Source organism: Mercenaria mercenaria, chromosome 12 (assembly GCF_021730395.1).
Source record: "Mercenaria mercenaria strain notata chromosome 12, MADL_Memer_1, whole genome shotgun sequence".
Taxonomy (NCBI): domain Eukaryota; kingdom Metazoa; phylum Mollusca; class Bivalvia; order Venerida; family Veneridae; genus Mercenaria; species Mercenaria mercenaria.
The window spans coordinates 15081256-15100590 of record NC_069372.1 but is presented as its reverse complement, the minus strand read 5'-3'; the positions used below and the strand labels follow the sequence as shown (position 1 = coordinate 15100590).

Here is a 19335-nt window from a genome sequence, read left to right as displayed (position 1 = left end):
ATACTAATATTATGCATGTTGTATTAGTAAGTTTGTCGTTAAAAGCATGCCTGTAGCCTATAGTACACATTTATAAAATATTAATCTTTTAACCTTTCATGGAGTTCAGGAAACTTTCATTGATGCAGATAGATACATTGTATGAAACAATATTATAATTTTGTTGAAAGCTGTATATTGCCTGACAAACTTTGAACTTGTAGAAGCATTTATATCATGTGACTTCTTATCTTTAAACGATTGTTTATACTTAATATTAAAGGTGGTTAACATGATCATACTTGTATGCTGCTCTCTTGTGAACCATTAGTGTGTTTATATTTTCAGAGGTAGCCATGGCAACAGGGGAAGAGAACCAAGGATATGATGAGTTTGTGAACAAAGAAGTAAACATACCTGCAGAAAGAACTCCTATAAAATCATGATTTATAGGATTCAGTCAGTGCTAGATTTTTGGAAGTTCAGACAGCATATCCTGTAGGATTTAAGGAGTTCAGACTTAGATTCTGAAATACAATTTTATAGCATCACCTTTGTTTCTGCCTAGAAATTCATTTCTAGTTCTGATCATACCTGGTAGAAATTTAAAAATTACGTTCTAAAACTTCTCTTTTCCATTTACATTGTACTAGGTATTCTGTCTGCTGTGATAAGATATTATTGCAGATTTAAATGTTTGCATTTTTAAGTCTGTCTTGCGTTAAGATTTCGTGAAAGGCAGGATTATATCTGAAAGTTACAGTTTGTTAACTGTATTTCTACATTAGGACAATTTGCACAAACATGAGGTGATAACAAACAAGCAAAGGCATGTTAGACACAATTCTATTTATTTGACAACCATCCATGTACAGTTGCAATAAATCTACCATTTTTTTTGCCTGTTGAAGATGATACACATTTCAGATACGGGATTTGAGGTTATAGAATAAAGTTTGAGACCAGTCTGAAAGCACAAGCCTCTGATTGGTTGATTTTGAACTCAGATTTGAAACTGACCAATGAAAAGAGTGCATTCTTAGACTGGCTTCAACCTCAGTTTTATTACCGTATCCATAGACCTATGACTGTTTGAGGGAAGATATGAAACAGGTTTCACTATAGTGTACTATAATGCCTTGAGTAACAGTCTGGTGGGATTAATTGATAAGTATGTATGCTTCAAGGTAATGGATACATGTATATGGAAAAGCTTTTCACAATAAGCATTTGCTCAAATTATTATTATCGAATTCAGAGGCACATTGTACATAAATATTGACTAGGTCTCCTGTAGGGGGAGATGTGTTATTTTGTCTTGTCAGGTTGTCTGTCTGAGCATAAAAGCATATGAGCCGTGCCATGAGAAAACCAACATATTGGCTTTGCGACCAGCATGGATCCAGACCAGCCTGCGCATCTGCGCAGTCTGGTCAGGATCCATGCTGTCGCTAACGGGTTCTCTAATTGCAAAAGGCTTTGAAAGCGAACAGCATGGATCTGGATCCATGCTGGTCGCAAACCCACTGTGTTGGTTTTCTCCTGGCACGGCTCATATATAAGTGCATCTTCTACACTACTGTATTGATTTTAACCCCTAGCCTGCTGGCAGCATGTGAGTCTGCCTTTGTGACCAGTGCAGACCAAAGATCAGCAGGGACATGCAGGCTGATCATGATCTGCACTATTCGCTCCAGTCTTTTAATAATAAATGGTACTGCCCATATTGAATGATGGAACAGTCCATTTTAGAATAATTCACATATTTAAAACTGCCCATGCAGGTTTTTCAATGTGTCTTTCTGTAATTTTTGACGTTTATTTCCACATTCTGGTACAGTAAAACATTAATCGCTCATGGTTGCTATAGGAGTGTGAGCAGGTCCAGGCTTTTGAGCTGTCCGAACATAGAAAATGTAAGGAATGGTAGATGACTTACATTGATCGCTAAGGTCAATCATGGCGCTAGAGAATTGAGTGCTCAAGCAAGATATGTTCTATTTTACTTAACTCTAGCCTGCTAAATTTCTAAAATGGACTGGACCATCATTAAGTTTGTGGACAATACCATTTATTATTGTACCCCCCGCAACAAAGTTGTAAGGGGGGGTATACTGGTTTCAGGTTGTCTGTCTGTCCGTCTGTCCGTAGACGCAATCTTGTACGCACCATCTCTCCTTATCCCCTTGACACAATTTAATGAAACTTCACACAAGTGATCAGTACCAACAGTAGTTGTGCATGGGGCATGTTAGGTTCTTTTAGAAAAAAAAATTGCAGAGTTATGGGACTTTGTTTTTTTGTTACTATACTATATACACAGACACAATCTTGTGCGCACCATCTCTCCTCATCCCCTTGACACAATTTAATGAAACTTCACACAAGTGATCAGTAACAACAGTAGTTATGCATGGGGCATGTTAGGTTCTTTCAGAAAAAAAATTGCAGAGTTATGGGACTTTGTTTTTTTGTTACTATACTATATACATAGACACAATCTTGTGCGCATCATCTCTCCTCATCCCCTTGACACAATTTAATGAAACTTCACACAAGTGATCAGTAACAACAGTAGTTATGCATGGGGCATGTTAGGTTCTTTCAGAAAAAAAATTGCAGAGTTATGGGACTTTGTTTTTTTGTTACTATACTATATACATAGACACAATCTTGTGCGCACCATCTCTCCTCATCCCCTTGACACAATTTAATGAAACTTCACACAAGTGATCAGTAACAACAGTAGTTGTGCATGGGGCATGTTAGGTTCTTTCAGCGACAAAAATTGCAGAGTTATGGGATTTTGTTTCTTTTTAACATACTATGTACATACAGTCTGCATATGCAATCTTGTGCGTGCCTAATCTACCAAACCCTTACACACAATTTAATGAAACTTCACACAAGTGATCAGTACCAACCCTAGTTGTGCATGGTGCATGTTACATTCTTTTAGATAAATATTCTGCATAGTTATGGGACTTTGTTTTTTGTTACTATACTGTATACATACAGTCTATATACATACAGTCCACATAATTATGCAATCTTGTGTGCGTCAAATTGCAATGTACTGTGTCAGTGCATGCGGGGGGTACATTCATCACCTTTAGTGATAGCTCTAGTTAGAAGGGGTGTTCTTGAAAAAAATGCAGACTGGATAGCGAACAGAGACCATGATGAGCCTGCACTAAATACAGAGGTACATGATAATACATGTATTCGTGACTGCACAGCTGATCTTGGTCTGCACAGGTTGATCTTAATCTGCCATGGTCACAAAGGCAGGATCATTTGTTGCCAGAAGGCTAAGGGTTAGAAACCATGTCTTATTCATATATAATGCAGGGGTTGACATTTGTTTTTACTGAAAACATCTTTTTCGTTTGTACAGATTGGAAATTTTATTTTTGTGCTGTCATTTCCACTGAATGCCAAATCACTGTTTTGTCTCTGTATATGTGTGTTATGGAAGTTATGTCATGAAAAATATCATTTCCAGTTGCTTTTTATTATAACTGTCATGGCAGTTTGTCAAACATATGCTTAGGAAAGCAGTCAATGAAGAACTACAAAATCAATATCTTCATTGACGGCTTTTTGTGAATTCCCGTTAAGTTTGAAAATCCACTGGTTTTAATTTACAGTGCAGCGAATTGAGGAGTACAGACTATGGCTTCTGGCCTGTCTGCAAAACACACCGGAATGACATTGCTCATAATGTTTGTATGTTCTTTTAATTTTGGTCCATTAGATCTAACTGAAGGGGGCAAGAAGTGCTATTGTTTTATAGAGCTTTTAATTTGCGAATTTGATATAATCATGTACCTCAGTATGTGATATTGTTTATTTGTAAATTTAATTGTACAGAATTTGCTATTATTTCTAAACTTTGATTTGATTCTTTAATGAAAAGCTGGACTCCTGTACGAAAATGCAAGAAAAAACATCCAGTCTTAATGAACAAAGTCCTTAGCATTTTCAAGGAATTACAGAAGTTGTTGATTTTAAATTGTGTTTTGTTAATGTGTGTTTGAAATGGGCACAACATTTTTAATGTTCTTGCAAACATTAAAAGAAGAATCGTGTTGCAGAATATAATACATGAACATGAAATTGGACTGTGAACAATAAAAGGCATATTTTCATTTTGCTACAAATTATCCAATCTTATCAAAATCTTGCACAGAATTTCTTTGATTTTATGCCTTTCAGTAAATGCATCCTAGCTAACCTAATGCATTTTGGCCTATCATTCCAGTTCTAGCACCATTCAATTTATTTTCCTATTAAACAATTAAAGACTGAAAACTGTGTGTTGTTATGCAACAAAGTCACAATTTGTAGTATTGTTACATCATAAGGTCAAACTCTGTAGAGGCTGCTGGAAAAGAAAACAGCGCAAAATATGCAGTATATGGTGAATTTATATAGAGCCGGTGCTGTCGGCTCATTTGAATTAAGGTGAATAAGACATATGGCAGGAAAATGCTGTACGCTGAGGTTTGATAAAAAAATTGTTCCCTTGTTCAGCTTCCTCAGCCTTATTAATTTTTGTTTTGTTTGTTTTGGGTTTAACGCCGTTTTTCAACAGTATTTCAGTTATATAACGGCGGGCAGTTAACCTAACCAGTGTTCCTGGATTCTGTACCAGTACAAACCTGTTCTCCGCAAGTAACTGCCAACTTCCCCACATGAATCAGAGGTGGAGGACTAATGATTTCAGACACAATGTCGTTTATCAAATAGTCACGGAGAACATACGCCCCGCCCGAGGATCGAACTCTCGACCCCGCGATCCGTAGACCAACGCTCTTACCTACTGAGCTAAGCGGGCGGGCTTCAGCCTTATTAAAGAAAGTTTTTATGTTACTTGAGGAGACAAGTTGGTAACAGAAGGACTATAGTCTGTTGTTACACAGCTTAATTTAAATGCTAAATGTTAATATCACTAAATCTAGACATATGCTATCTTGAAATATTATGTGATAAGTAAATCTACCATATATTCATATACAGCCTGTCCCTGATTAATGAACTCCCCTACTACTTTTTATGCATATATATGTATAACAGTACATTAATGTTAATTTAGGTCTCCAGCAGTATGACAGCTATAATTGTTAAGAACCCTTCATTATTGAATTTTTATAGTTTATATTTACTATAAAAAAAAAATGAAAAAAAAACCCCCTCATTTTTAGGGCCATAATACCCGCACCACACCTCCCTTATGTGCAAAATGTAATGTTGTCTTCGGTATTAATAAGGGAATATATGGTAGTACAGTAAAACCTGCTTTAGAGGTCACCTCTATTAACCCTTGGCCTGCTGCAGGCGAATTTAACAGCCTTTGCAAACAGCTTGGAACCAGATCAGACGCCGATTAAATCGGCGTCTGATCAGGTTCCATGCTGTTTGCTACTCTGACAATATTTCTTCCAATTTTGGAGCAAATTGAAAGAACTTTACAATTTTAGCAGATGACATTTCCAGCAGACGACAATTTATCTAGCATGCTAAAGGTTAAGCAGCCAACCATGTCTTAAGCACTCAGTGTCTCATTTCCCAAAATGGTCATTTATTCTATGTAATTACATGCATTAAGCATCCACTTTTTATACGCCCGTTTGAAAAACGGGACGTATTATGGGAACGCCCCTGGCGGGCGGCGTCCACAGACCTTGTCCGGAGCATATCTTCTACATGCATGAAGGGATTTTGATGAAACTTGGCACAGTTGTTCACCATCATGAGACGGAGTGTCATGCGCAAGAACCAGGTCCCTAGGTCTAAGGTCAAGGTCACACTTAGAGGTCAAAGGTCAAATTCAAGAATGACTTTGTCCGGAGCATATCTTCTTCATGCATAGAGGGATTTTGATGAAAGTTGGCACAATTGTTCATCATCATGAGAAGGAGTGTCATGCGCAAGAACCAGGTCCCTAGGTCTAAGGTCAAGGTCACACTTAGAGGTCAAAGGATACAAGAATGAAAACTTTGTCCGGAGCATTTCTTCTTCATGCATAGAGGGATTTTGATATAACTTGGCACAAATGTTCACCACCATGAGGCAGAGTGTCATGCGCAAGAACCAGGTCTCTAGGTCTAAGGTCAAGGTCACACTTAGAGGTCAAAGGATACAAGAATGAAAACCTTGTCCGGAGCATTTCTTCTTCATGCATAGAGGGATTTTGATATAACTTGGCACAAATGTTCACCACCACGAGACGTAGTGTCATGCGCAAGAACCAGGTCCCTAGGTCTAAGGTCAAGGTCACACTTAGAGGCCAAAAGGTCAGATACAAGAATGACTTTGTCCGAAGCATTTCTTCTTCATGCATGGAGGGATTTTGATGTAACTTGACACAATTATACATCATCATGAGACGAAGTGTCATGTGCAGTTCCCTTCTTTAGAATTACTTCCCTTTGTTGTTACTATAAATAGCTTATATTGTAAGTTTTTCATTACTAGTCGTAGGGAAAAATCGAGACCACTTTTCTGTAGTACAACATGCATGCTACATCCAATTTTGAGGTGTATTTTGACCAGTCTCTACCTGGTAAAGATTTTTGTGAGGACTTACATGTTTTTTGTTTGTTTTTTTTAAGATTAACTTCCCTTAGTTGTTACTATAAATAACTTATATTGTAACTTTTTTATAATTGAGCGTAGGGAAAAACCAAGACCACTTTTCTGTGGTACAACATAGATGTTACTTTCCAATTTTAGGTGTATTTTAAGGTATCTCTACCTGGTAAGGAGTTTTTTTGTGGACTAAGAAAAACAAAACACTTAGTTATTACAAAAATTACCACAAAATTAAAATTCCATTTGCAAATACAGGTGCTAGAGTAAAGAAAACGCTGTGACGGGCGTATATTGTGACATTCTTGCACTCTTGTTCCCACTCCCTTGACTGGCTGCTTATGACAGGTGTTACTGTAATTATTTTTTTCTCTGTTTTAAGTTTTGCATGAAAACAAAAAAAAAACAATTTACAAGTGTTTTATTATTAATATGAGACTTCTGGCCCCGTGTTCACAAAACGTTTTCAGTCTCAGCTGAGTTTGATAATGAAACTTTATGTGTAATTTATATCAAAATAGTATGCTTAAAACTTAATTTTAGGCTCAAAATTATTTTCAAGTGGCAATTCAGTATTGATGGTCTGTCTCAGATGGAATTTAACCTTGAAGTTTTAGTAAAATTGATAATAAAATATCAAACTCAGCTGAGATCGAAAAATGTTTTGTGAACAGGGGGCCAGACTTTGATAAAAACTGATTAAGAGATTATGAGTGTGTAATTTATAGAAGTGATCATGAGTGTGTAATTTATGTAAGTAAATTTTTACCATGAAGGTAAAGTTTTGATTACAGAAATGGGCCATCTTTGGAATATATTATCCTAAATTGAAAGTTGCTGTCTGTTGATGATAAAGTGAAGAAAAAAACTATTATGAAGTGTATGGAAATATTAGGTCTTTGTTAAAACACCATATTTTTAATATTTCAAGAAAATTGTACAGTCATCTGTTAATAGATCATAACTGATTGAATAAAACAATATTTATGTATGACATTAGTTGGGTTTTTTTTCACAATTATCAAAATTAGAAGAATGAAAAACCGATGACTTGTGGTGTAGTAAATTCGGAATGTTTATTCAGTTGTTTTCCATTATTTCGGCGATCCATTGTGTGAAGTGTGCAACTTTTGTATAAACTCCAGGGTATTTCCCAGTTCCACACCCTTCCCCGGTAGAAACAATGCCGACAACCTCGTCTTTGCCGCCGAGACGTGTCGGACCAGAAGTGAGGAGCCAGAATCACCCTGAAATGATGGAGCGTATACGTTAGAAATGGGGGCACACATTATAAAAATCAGCCGACTGAAATAGAAAAGTAGGGGACCAGCTATTTTTGATATTCAGCGTTTCATTTCCTGCATTCTGGGGTATTTTGCATTTAAGAATACTTTTACCACTGCAATTTTATATACAATATACCCCATGTTTGGACATCTTCAAATGAATACAGTATAATGAGTATAGTATAAAACTCCTCACCTTTTTGTCGGGCTTGGGTCCGACAAAGAAACGCTTTTCATGTTTGGTGACAGGTCACAGCTAAAATGGACTCGCTGTTAAAAAATAATTAATTGCTAAGATAATTACCATAATCGGTCAAATTATTGCCCCCCACCCCCCACACACACCCATTGTTCCAACGGCCCTGCAAAAGGCTTGCAAGTACAGTCCCGATCACAGTTCGGCTTCTGGTGAAAGCAAGATCCAAGACGAACCGTATCTAATGCACAGGGTAAATAATCTAATAATATACACCTATTTATTTTGTTATTTACAAGATATAATGATAATCGGCACGGAACTGATTGTTAACATAATAGGTAACACAACCCACCACCATCCCACCCCCTACACACACTACATGACTGAAATACTGTTGAAAATCGGAGTTAAACAAAAAAGAGACAACAACACGAACAAAAATTTAAAGCTGATTATCTACATTTAGTCATAGAATATTGCCATTAAGTAGTAAATAATAGGATGTCAATAGACTATAATCATCACGTAATCTTTCTGTATCATTTCAGCGGGTAATTTTCACATACGTTTTATGTCACTGCATGTAAGCTATGCTTGTATTCAGCACATTGAAAAACATGTATAAAATAGCAACCCGTTCTGTCCTCTTTCATTTTTACACAGACGTATGCCGTATCTAAGCTGAACCAGGGCGTTATTTAAAATGCAACAACCGGGTCGTTTTCGTTATTTTCTTTAACTAATTAGATAGTTCGTAATCAAGACTTTCCAATGTATTTTCTAGGAAAATGATCTTAAACGAATAAATATATCGTAAATAAGATTCTTGATGAATTTGTGATACATACAGTATAATCAGATTTTTTTTCCTTCCAAACTATACATCTTTGAAGATACAGACGTATATACATCTGGCGTTGCGCAGTTTTATCTGATATAGTATGGTAAAAACATTTAAAATACATGAAATAAGAAGGAAATGCTCTTGTTTTACATTTAAAATCGAAATATATTCCACTCGCGAACAGCAGCACAAGTTTCACTCGTGGCTGCGTCACTCGTGAGAATATTTTAAGGGAAAGCATATTGCTACATTCACAGTTCATACAGCAATGCGGAAGGGGTGCATATTCAAGAAATCGATGGTGGGAAAATAAAAAACATATTCCTAAACTGATATAATACTGATGGACACCTGTAATATTCAGTATTTTGTGGATAAGGATGTGGTACTATGAATGTAATAGGAAAACAGAGGTCTTTGTGAAAGTACATTCAACACAAAATATTAAGCTTTTGTATAAGGAAAAAACAGGTTTTTTACAATAACAGTGTTCCAAATAATGTTGAAGGGATGAGATTTTCTTTCTAACACACCAGGTTTGCTTAAACATGTAAAAATTTAACGCCACGTCGGTTCATCTCGGGATGGACGCCATATTTCTCATTGATAAAAAATGTAAACAAAAAAATCAGAGTGGGATTAGCATTGCAAGGGCATAACATGACATTCTACACAATGTATACCTTAGAATAGATATCTAAGATGCTACACAGGTCAGGCGGGTTAAATGCATAATGTCGATCACTTGAAATTCATCTTGAAAAGGTGGTTAATTTTAGTTTGTTTACATGGTTTTTAATTTTCCCACGACTTCTCGGCGATTCACTGCAAATGTATTACTGCGACGGACGAAAGGTAACTCTAATAAACAACGGGAGACAACTTAGGTGTAAGCACGTGTACGATTTAAAAAAAAAAAAACATGTCGATGATTATAATTTCTTATCAAATGATGAATCCTATTCAGATATTCGTCTTTAATATTAGAAAATTATTAATTTCTGTGGATATTTGTCAAAAAATATTACTTACAGTGGACTACTTTGCGCATCAAACTGGTTTCCGCTTCAGTTGTGAGGCACTTCCGTTATACTTTTTGACAACAATAACAAAACACAAAATGAATCAATAAAGTCACTTATAAACCGACTGCTACTTAAATCAGTGTAAGTAAAGTTGTTGTTACAACATTATACATGTTCGTTACGTTATGAGATAAAGTTTATCTTGAACTGCATAATCCATTAATTACGTTTAGATGATATTGCATTTACAACTTATTTGACCCGTTTTTTCACGTGAATGACAGCATTCTCGTGCAACTCGTGCAAACAGAGTTATGAAAAGTATGGTGGAGAATTCAAGGACAAATTATAAATGACATTAAAGTGAGGATAACTGTATATTCTTCCAGTTTTGATCACTAACATTACTGCTAAGTATTAGTAAGTTTTGTGAACAAGATAAGAATGTTACTTTTGCACATATACACATTGATTGGACCTCTCAACCAAATTTCATACCTTATTTTAGGGATTTTTAAGACAATACATTTTCAAAAGTTTGTTGAATGTGTTTTGATATTTAAGTGCATTGTAGTTCATGAATACCAAGTTAAAAATTAATAATGTCAACATTTTTAGGCCTTTATTGTAAGCCATTAGACTTCTGTAACGATAAATGTTTAATGTATTAAGGGGAATATACTCTTTTAATTTTGGAATGTGGCATTCCTTGACCACCGTATCTTTTCTTATGCACTACTTTGTAAACAAACTAAATAATGTGTTTTAGCTCACATAGGCGAAATGAAAAGCAATACAGTGAACTTATTTCACATTCTTTCTTTAAATTAGAATCTGTAGGACATTGATAAATGTTTGGACAAAGTGAAGCACTATTATTTTCGCACCAAAAAGTCTTAATTGTTGACTTTGAATGTACACAAGAAGTCTTATGTAATTCAACAATAACTTTCTTGTTTCAGTTTTTCTCATTTTATTTTAGTGAGCAATCCTTTGTGTACTTATAACAGATGAAACAGTATTCATTTCATTTACCAAAACCTTGTACTTTTTTGCAGGTAAATTTTATAATACCCCACCCACTTTTTTCTAATTTCAAAGTATGCGTCCCCTTAACTGATGTTCACTCGATGAAAAATATGAAACAAATAAATAGCCCCTATTATATAATTACACGTACTTCTATATGTTTCACAATATCACGAATATCAAACCTCCAAAGTTAATTCGAATTTCAATAACAGTGAACCCACTGTACTAAGTAACTTTGATAATGTGGCAGTTGACCTTAATACAATAGACACTGTTTATTTTCCAATACAGGTAAATCCAATAATTACTTTACAATAAATCTGTGACGGATTATCTTTGAAAACCCCTGGACTTATTGGACTCAACTGCCACATTATCAAAGCTTATTAGTACTACCCGTAAAATAAACACACGTGTTTGTAAACATAGACGGTTCCAAACTGAAATGGATCAGTGCTCAAAAATAATGACACAATACAATACATATCGCATATCCGTAGCCCTGACCAACCAATAAACCGGGCCAGTCTATTTTACAACACTGCTGACCCATTTGAACGAGAGCACCTGAAAAATACATGATTTCTACGGCAAATATGATTTGTTTTGACAAATCAAATAGATATTTAAAATTCCATATCGAAGGTGAGATTGATACGAGCAAGCACCACATGCCGAATTTTCTACATGATAAAATGAATGATCTTCACAAATCTTACATTGCATGCGTCGGGATTCCCATCGTGGTCTTTTTGATACTGCGACTGCTTGTCTTCTGGCAACCCTGCACACACGACAGACTCGTCTATGGCCACATGCATCCCATCTTTACTGGTCTCAAGTTCCTTGTAGACTTGATCGCACGTGTGATTGTTGATCACATACAACATGGTGGTCTTTAGGGGAATAAACATACCCCAGCCGTAAGGTTCTGAAATAAAAACACGGAGCCGTATTTTCATTTGATTTATTTCTTTTCAAAATATCGTTTGGTGGCACAGGCATTATCAAGTCATTTTAGTAGCAGGAGAACGTTAAGCCATTTTTTTAGCAATAGGCCAAATCCCAGTAAGGCACTGGTACCCGTTTTTTTTTTTTTTTTTTTTTTTTTTTTTTTTTTGTGTGTGTGTGTGTGTAGGGCAAAGTTGGTGAAAATAATCTTAAATTGAAAGATATATAATTCTACTGTTTTCTTGGCAACCGTTTATTTTGGAAATTGACAACAACTTTACAGTATCCCAATAGATCTTAGTCAGTATTAGTGAAAAGAGATAAAACTGATATTGAAAATGGCCTTTAATTCACAGAAAAGTTGATAAACTTATTTGCATACACATGAATATTAAACTGGAATGTTAAAATAATGAAGACATTCTTTTAAGTTTTAATATTTCAGACATTTTTATCTCGACTATTCGGAAAATAGTCTAGCTATTCGACTTACCCTGGCGTCGGCGTCACACCTTGGTTAGTTTTGCATGCAAGTACATATGGCTATCATTTAAAGGCATATAGCTTTAAAACTTTTTCTTTTCATTTTCTAAGTCAATTACCAACCTCAATGGGTCAAGTCCCATAACTCTGACATGTATTTTGGCCAAATTATGCCCCCGTTTGGACTTAGAAAACCCTGGTTAAAGTTTTACATGCAATTTACTATCTCAGTCAACAACAACACGTGTATGTTTGTTCAAAGATAATTATTAACTTCCAAATTTTAGGCGTTAAACCTTCTTCCCTGATTAAGTCCGGTTCTGGCATACTGGCGTGCTTGTTTGTCGTTCTGGTGTGTTGGCGCGCTTGTTTGTCGTTCTGGTGTATTGGCGCGCTTGTTTCTCGTTCTGGTGTATTGGTACTCTTCAAATGAGCCAACACGCCAAACAAAACAGCATAAATCAGCAACCATAGCTATTAAAGCTCGCCAACACGCCGAAACGCAATGACAGACATAAACCACCATAGTGTGCTTCTACATGTAAATTTTTTAATAAAGTCATAAGACTTGTGTATGTTGAAACTTTAAGGTTAGCGAAGCAAAAGGTTCTCGTTTTTTTTCGTATAATTATAGTTTTTATCAAAATTTCATCTGTATTTTTCGAAAATAAACATCTTTTCATGACGATTGAAAATAAATTTTCTAAATCTACACTTTGAAACTAAAAAATATGAAATTTAAACATCAAATGAGTAATATATCTACTAGGTAACCTTGTTAACCTGGTCGCAAATTCTGCTACTCGTTATCGCTTGAACTGTATCTAAAACGCTGAAGTATTTCTATTAAGTACTTCCCCTTAATATGATTAGCTATAACCTCATTTATAACTATGTTGTATGTGGCAGACGTGTTTCTTTGCTCTTGAATCTGACCGTAATAACTCTGTTATTTGTGTTGAGATTGTGCTTAAAACTTTGGAATATCACTCATAAATTTCGAGTTTAGTCAACGTCTACTTTTGAAGTTGCCAATTATTTGCAGAGGACAACACCATGAAGATCTTAGAGTGGCTTACCATCATTTTTCCAATACTTCTTGTCAAAATGCGATTAGCCAACAAAATTAATAAAAGGGAATAAAAGGAAAGGGAAAGAAAAAGAGAAAAAATGAAACAAAAGAAACAAAATTTGATAGACGAAAGAACGGACCGACAGGTTGGCAAACAGCCAAACAGAGATACAGACAAACCTACATTGACTGATACAATATAGAAACTCACCACTGGCCAACTGCCCTCAGCCTGCAGTTTTACATTCTGTATCATCCTCCACTCTAGTTTTGTTAGATATTGGGATCAAGCTGACAAACTTTGTAAAAACCGCTTCTTCCTTGAGCTTTATCAACGCGACGTCGTTCAGTAATATATCTGTAATAAGAATATACGTTTGCAACAGGATGCAAGACAATATGGCAGGTTAAAAACACCGCAATAAAACCGTCACCATTCTGAACATCCGTATTGTACCGGGTGTATTTACTCAGAGATGGGATGAGAACGCGATATAGTTGGTTTAAGTTGTTTCTTAGTATTGCCATTAACACTTATCATGGGAACTATCTAACACATATGGTTATGTCACTGGCGTGTATGCATTATATTTAACCCACGCGTACGCATTTGTCATTTTCAAATTAATCTGATAAGAACAGATCCATTTTAAAACTGACGTTTTGAGATGAAAGAACTTTGTATCTGAAACCACAGTGCATTCCGCTATTTTCTTGTTTCTGCTGCATTCATACTTACGAGTTCGCCTTGCTATGAAACGGTCAGGCTAAGGTGTTCTACAATTCAATCATATACATACTACAGAGAAGTAAATAACCTACAGTTTACTATGTGTGCTTTTAATATAAAGATCCTTACAGACCTTTGAAGAACTAACTCACTTGTTTCGTCCGGTTTGAATCCTGGATGGACGAAGAATCTCTCTGGTTTGATAATCTGTTCTCCCACGTCTGTCAAATACTGATTGTGTTCCCCGAGCACAACATTCCACTTGCTTTCCACCGACAGGTCATCGAGAAGCCTTTAGAAGAAATAGAAGGGTCACATTTCCAGGTTGTATATGTGCTCAGTTTACGCAACTGCAGAAAGTCAATGACATTTACACGTTAAGTGCGTATGCGCGTGAAAATCAAAAGATCCGTTTAAATTACGGGGCAACCAGCCGCATTGTAAATTCATCTATAGGTGCTCAATCTACGCAACAGAATCAGTACACTATAATTCAATCATGCAGAGAGTAAATGAGATTTTTTAAAGGCAATCTCTGACTTGAAATATTCTTAAAGAGATTCGCATAATAAATTTGTCTTGAAATATGTTTATAATGCGGATCACATGGTTATCCCTGACACGTGTATTTTGATTTAAGAAAATAATAGCAAGACACGTTAAACATTAAAACGTAGAAACCTAATTATTGTTTTCTTTATCTTACATACTAAAGTGTATGGTGGCTGATTTCTGCCATTTCGTGTGTTCGTGTCGGCGAGGCGAAATGTCGAAGTAACGAAAACACGAAAGGTCGAACTAATGCATATTTATTCGTGTCGGCGGGTCGAAATGCCGAAGACACGAAAACACAAAAGGTCGAAAACAGCTTACTTGTCGTGTGTTCGCCTTTCGACATTCGAGGCGAATACACGAAGTAACGAAACATTGAAGGCGAAATTCGTGTTGTCGCCCTTCTTTTGTCGTGTCTTCGTGTATTCGCCTCGAAAGTCGAAAGGCGAACACACGAGAAATAAGCAGTTTTCTACCTTTCGTTACTCGCCGACACGAACACACGACAAATGTGGACCTTTCGTGTATTCGCCTTCCGTTAAGGATGCGCATAACAATTACACATATGCTGCTAAAATGAATAATTATGCTATCTAAATGATGTGTTTTACCATTTATAAAATAATATTTGTCCTAAAACGAAAGCTAATGGTTTATATTCCATAAAAGATGTCATTGTGTAGATATTTTATCACTAATATTAAATTTACATGTAGGCTACGTAGATTAAACTTATGTCAGTCTTACGGGGCATATATCATTAATATTACGCCGAGCTATCTAGATAATGTGTTTTACAATTTATACATTTTTTTCTCAGTTTATGATAGAAAATGTTTCATATGCAATAAAACATGTCACTCTTAAGTATTTCAGTTCTGGTATAAAATTCATATATGAGCCGCGCCATGAGAAAACCAACATAGTGTATTTGCGACCAGCATGGATCCAGACCGGTCAGGATTCATGCTGTTCGCTTTCAAAGCCTATTGCAATTAGAGAAACCGTTAGCAAACAGCATGGGTCCTGATCACAATGCGCGGATGCGCAGGCTAGTCTGGATCCATGCTGGTCGCAACGCACTTTGTTGGTTTTCTCATGGAGCGGCTCATATACATTACGCCCAAGTTTGCGCCATTATTATAGTGTATTAAGGCAGACCCTACACGATACATTTATCGTGTGTTTGTGTCGGCTGGTCGAATTAACGAAAGGTCGAAAACAGCTCAGTCGAAGTGACATGTACGCATAATATACATTTCCTAGGCTTCGCGCGGCCGGTCGTCGGCTACCCAGAAATAAATATTATCCATTTTGTGAATGAATGAAATTATTCTCCATTTCGTTGTAGTTATAAATTATTATTCATTTCAGTAATAGCTTTGTTAGTTACAGGTACGCATGATAAATATTACAGGGGCTTCGCGCGGCCGGTCGTCGGCTACCCAGAAATAAATATTATCCATTTCGTCAATGAAATTATTCTCCATTTCGTTGTAGTTATAAATTATTATCAATTTCATTTATAAGTTTGTTAGTAACAGGTACGCATCATACACATTACCGGGACTTCGCGCAGCCAGTCGTTGACTACCCAGAAATAAATATTATCCATTTCGCTGTAGTTATAAATTATTATCCATTTCATTATAAGTTTGTTAGTTACAGGTACGCATCATATACATTACTGGGACTTCGCGCAGCCTGTCGTTGGCTACCCGGAAATAAATATTATCCATTTCTCAATGAAATTATTCTCCATTTGTTGGAGTTATGTATTTTTTTTTTTTGGTTAACGCGTTTTCACAGTTTTATCATGTAGGGCGGCATTAACTACCATGTATCCTGGGTTCTGACCAGTACAAACTGTTCTCCGCAAGTAATGCAACTTCACATGAATTATCAAGTGAGTAGCTAATATTATCCAACAATATAGTTTATAAATAGTCTACGGAGCAACATAACCCCGCCGGAGATCGAATCGTGACTACCCGATACTATACCATCTTCCTATGAATAAGCTGCGCTTGTTGGAGTTATGAATTAATACCCATTTAATAATATACACTCGTTTAAGAAACTACTGCTGTCTGCATTTTTTCATATGGATACAGAAGACGATCATACTACTGGTCCGCGGTGAATGCAGTCATTTTTGCAGTTCTAAACTAAATTTTGATTGGTCTATCCGCTCGAATTCTGAATTTAGAATCGGGTCAACGAAAATACACGTTGAGCATGTAAATTTACACGGTGAGCGTGTAAATTTACGCACTTAGCCTGTAATTTATACGCTAAGCGTGTAAAAAAAAACACGCTTAACGTATAAATTTACACGATGAGCGGGTAAATTTACACGCTTACCGTGTATTATGGCACCGCTCGAGCGATTTCAGACTTTTGACCCAAATGTTACGTCATACGATGTAACGAAACATTGAAGGCGAAATAACGAAGTTTTAATACCCGCCGATACGAAAAGTGATTAATACAAAAGTTCGTTTGTTCGCCTCTGAAATTTCGTTATTTCACCTTCAATGTTTCGTTACTTCGTGTATTCGCCTCGAATGTCGAAAGGCGAACACACAACAAATAAGCATTATTTCGACCTTTCGTGTTTTCGTTACTTCGACATTTCGCCTCGCCGACACGAACACACGAAATGGCAGAAATCAGCCACCATAGAAGTGCAAATGTTAACGCGTTCTTAACTGTTAACGGTTAGTATATATGTTGAAATGGGACCTCCGTGTCCGAGAGATTAAGGTCGCTGACTTCAAATGGGTTCGAGCCTCACTCGGGGCGTTGAATTCTTCATGTGAGGAAGCCATCTAGCTGGCTTACGGAAGGTCGGTGGTTCTACCTAGGTGCCCGCTCGTGATGAAATAATGCACGAAGGGGCACCTGGGGTCTTTCTCCACCACCAAAGCTGGAAAGTCGCCATATGACCTATAATTGTGTCGGTGAGACGTTAAACCCAACAAAATAAATAAATAAATATATGTTGAAATACGCTTCAGAATGTAGTCCCAAACTACACTATATACAATATAGATTATGAATAAAACCGGTGTGCCATCGTCAACTGGTACACTGTAGTTATCTGGAACGTTAAGGAAGGCTGAGAAATATCAATTTTCAGTATATTGTTGTTTGATTAGAAGAACTATTAAGATAAGTAATCCATCGCAACCAGTGTTTTAACCTAAGCAGAAATATAAAGGATATCTAATTGTACTTTAACAAGTAAAGTAGCCATAATATGCAGACTTTTAGGCTGAGACAAAAACAGCAACTTTACCCGACGCAATGCGCAGCAGTCAGGACCCATTTCGGATGTATCAGTGCTCCTCCACAAACATGTTTCATTTGGGTTTTACGTGTGAAAAAGAATGGCTCTAGATAATGTAAGGAGACCAAGAAGGGCCATTCTCCTGGCTCCATTGTCTTCCCTCCAACAATGCGTGTCTCTCGCAACAAAGCATCCGAATAAAGCACAGCACATTGTAAAAGAGCACATAAAACTGAAATGTATTGGTAATATCTTTGTGTAAGATTACGCATGATGCCATACAATAAAATGCTATAGAAATATTTATCTAAAAGTGATATTTAATAAAACCTAAGTAATGAAATAGAAGTCAAAGTTTAAAATGAAACCGGTTATAACAATTCGAAGATTTATTGTTAACTACTCTTAAGATTTATTATCATATCTTATTTAATAAAACATATTTATAGATATTTAATTCTAACAAAAATGTAAGGAATAAAAAGAAAGAAATACTTAATACACTTACCAAACAGAAGAATCATAATTCAAGGTTTCCTTGGTACATGCGCTTTGCAGGCTGGCGAAGAAATGGAATTATCAGAATTCTAGCTCAGACTGCTAGCTCAGTAATTATATACATAATTATGTAACAATTTTATAATTTCTTTATATAAGCCGATTTTCAGATTGTGTAAATAACGACTGATTAATTGAATAGTCGACTTCAATTTATTCCAGGATAATATCAGGCGAGGAATGTATATAATCACTGAACTTTCATTATGAGTCTACATAGTATGATTACTTTACATGCTAAGTTCACTTATGTGTATTCCTGATTAGGTTAGATATTGCAAACATACGTGGTTGCGGTGACCTAATGGATATGGCACCTGTCGCGCAATCGGGAGGTCGAAGGTTCGAGCCCTGTCAGAGGCGGGACTTGTTACTGAAGAGAGACCTGTTGGTGAGCCGCCAGCTAGTTAAAAATGGTTACCGATTGCCTACCTGCCTGGTGCCTGGCATTAAAAAATAGGAATCGGGAAGTAATGCTGTTCAATGTATGTAGGTGTCTCATAAGCCAACTTGGCTGGCCCTTTCAGTAGGGGTGACACTATAATAAACAAACACTTTACTTACTTTACACTTGGTGAGAAAATTTCTAAAACCTCTTCATGAAGCAATATGTTCAATGTTTTCAAAATGTTAAATCAACTAAAGAAAATAAGCCTTTAAATTATCCGATTCAAATTAAGATGATGACTATATTAAACCTTTTTCTTTCTCACAGAAAAAAAACTTAACTCTCATGGA

General features: G+C 36.2%; 2 protein-coding genes across 5 annotated transcripts in view; one reads left to right on the top strand and one right to left on the bottom strand.

Annotated features, from left to right (window-relative positions):
* Positions 1–7564, top strand: part of LOC123533080 (protein spinster homolog 1-like) — a 36769-nt gene extending 29205 nt beyond the window's left edge. For both annotated transcript variants that reach the window (XM_045314704.2, XM_045314705.2), the window contains one exon: positions 328–7564. In XM_045314704.2, coding sequence (XP_045170639.2) covers positions 328–425 — 98 coding nt within the window. In that variant the 3' untranslated portion in view covers positions 426–7564. The remainder of the gene's footprint in view (positions 1–327) is intronic.
* Positions 7554–18699, bottom strand: LOC123533887 (granzyme K-like). Of its 3 annotated transcripts, XR_008366401.1 has the most exons (7): positions 18548–18699; positions 18049–18271; positions 14348–14487; positions 13677–13823; positions 11679–11890; positions 8056–8129; positions 7554–7820 (listed from the first exon to the last, which is right to left on the bottom strand). XR_008366401.1 is itself a non-coding variant. In XM_053519273.1 (5 exons), the coding sequence occupies exons 1-4, from the start codon at positions 18561–18563 to the stop codon at positions 13693–13695; spliced, it is 510 nt and encodes a 169-aa protein (XP_053375248.1). In that variant the 5' UTR covers positions 18564–18699; the 3' UTR covers positions 7554–7820; positions 13677–13692. The 3 variants fall into 3 exon arrangements, 1 of the variants encoding a protein (XP_053375248.1); XR_008366400.1 differs by lacking the exon at positions 8056–8129; XM_053519273.1 differs by lacking the exons at positions 8056–8129; positions 11679–11890.
* Between the last annotated feature and the right edge of the window lie 636 nt (positions 18700–19335).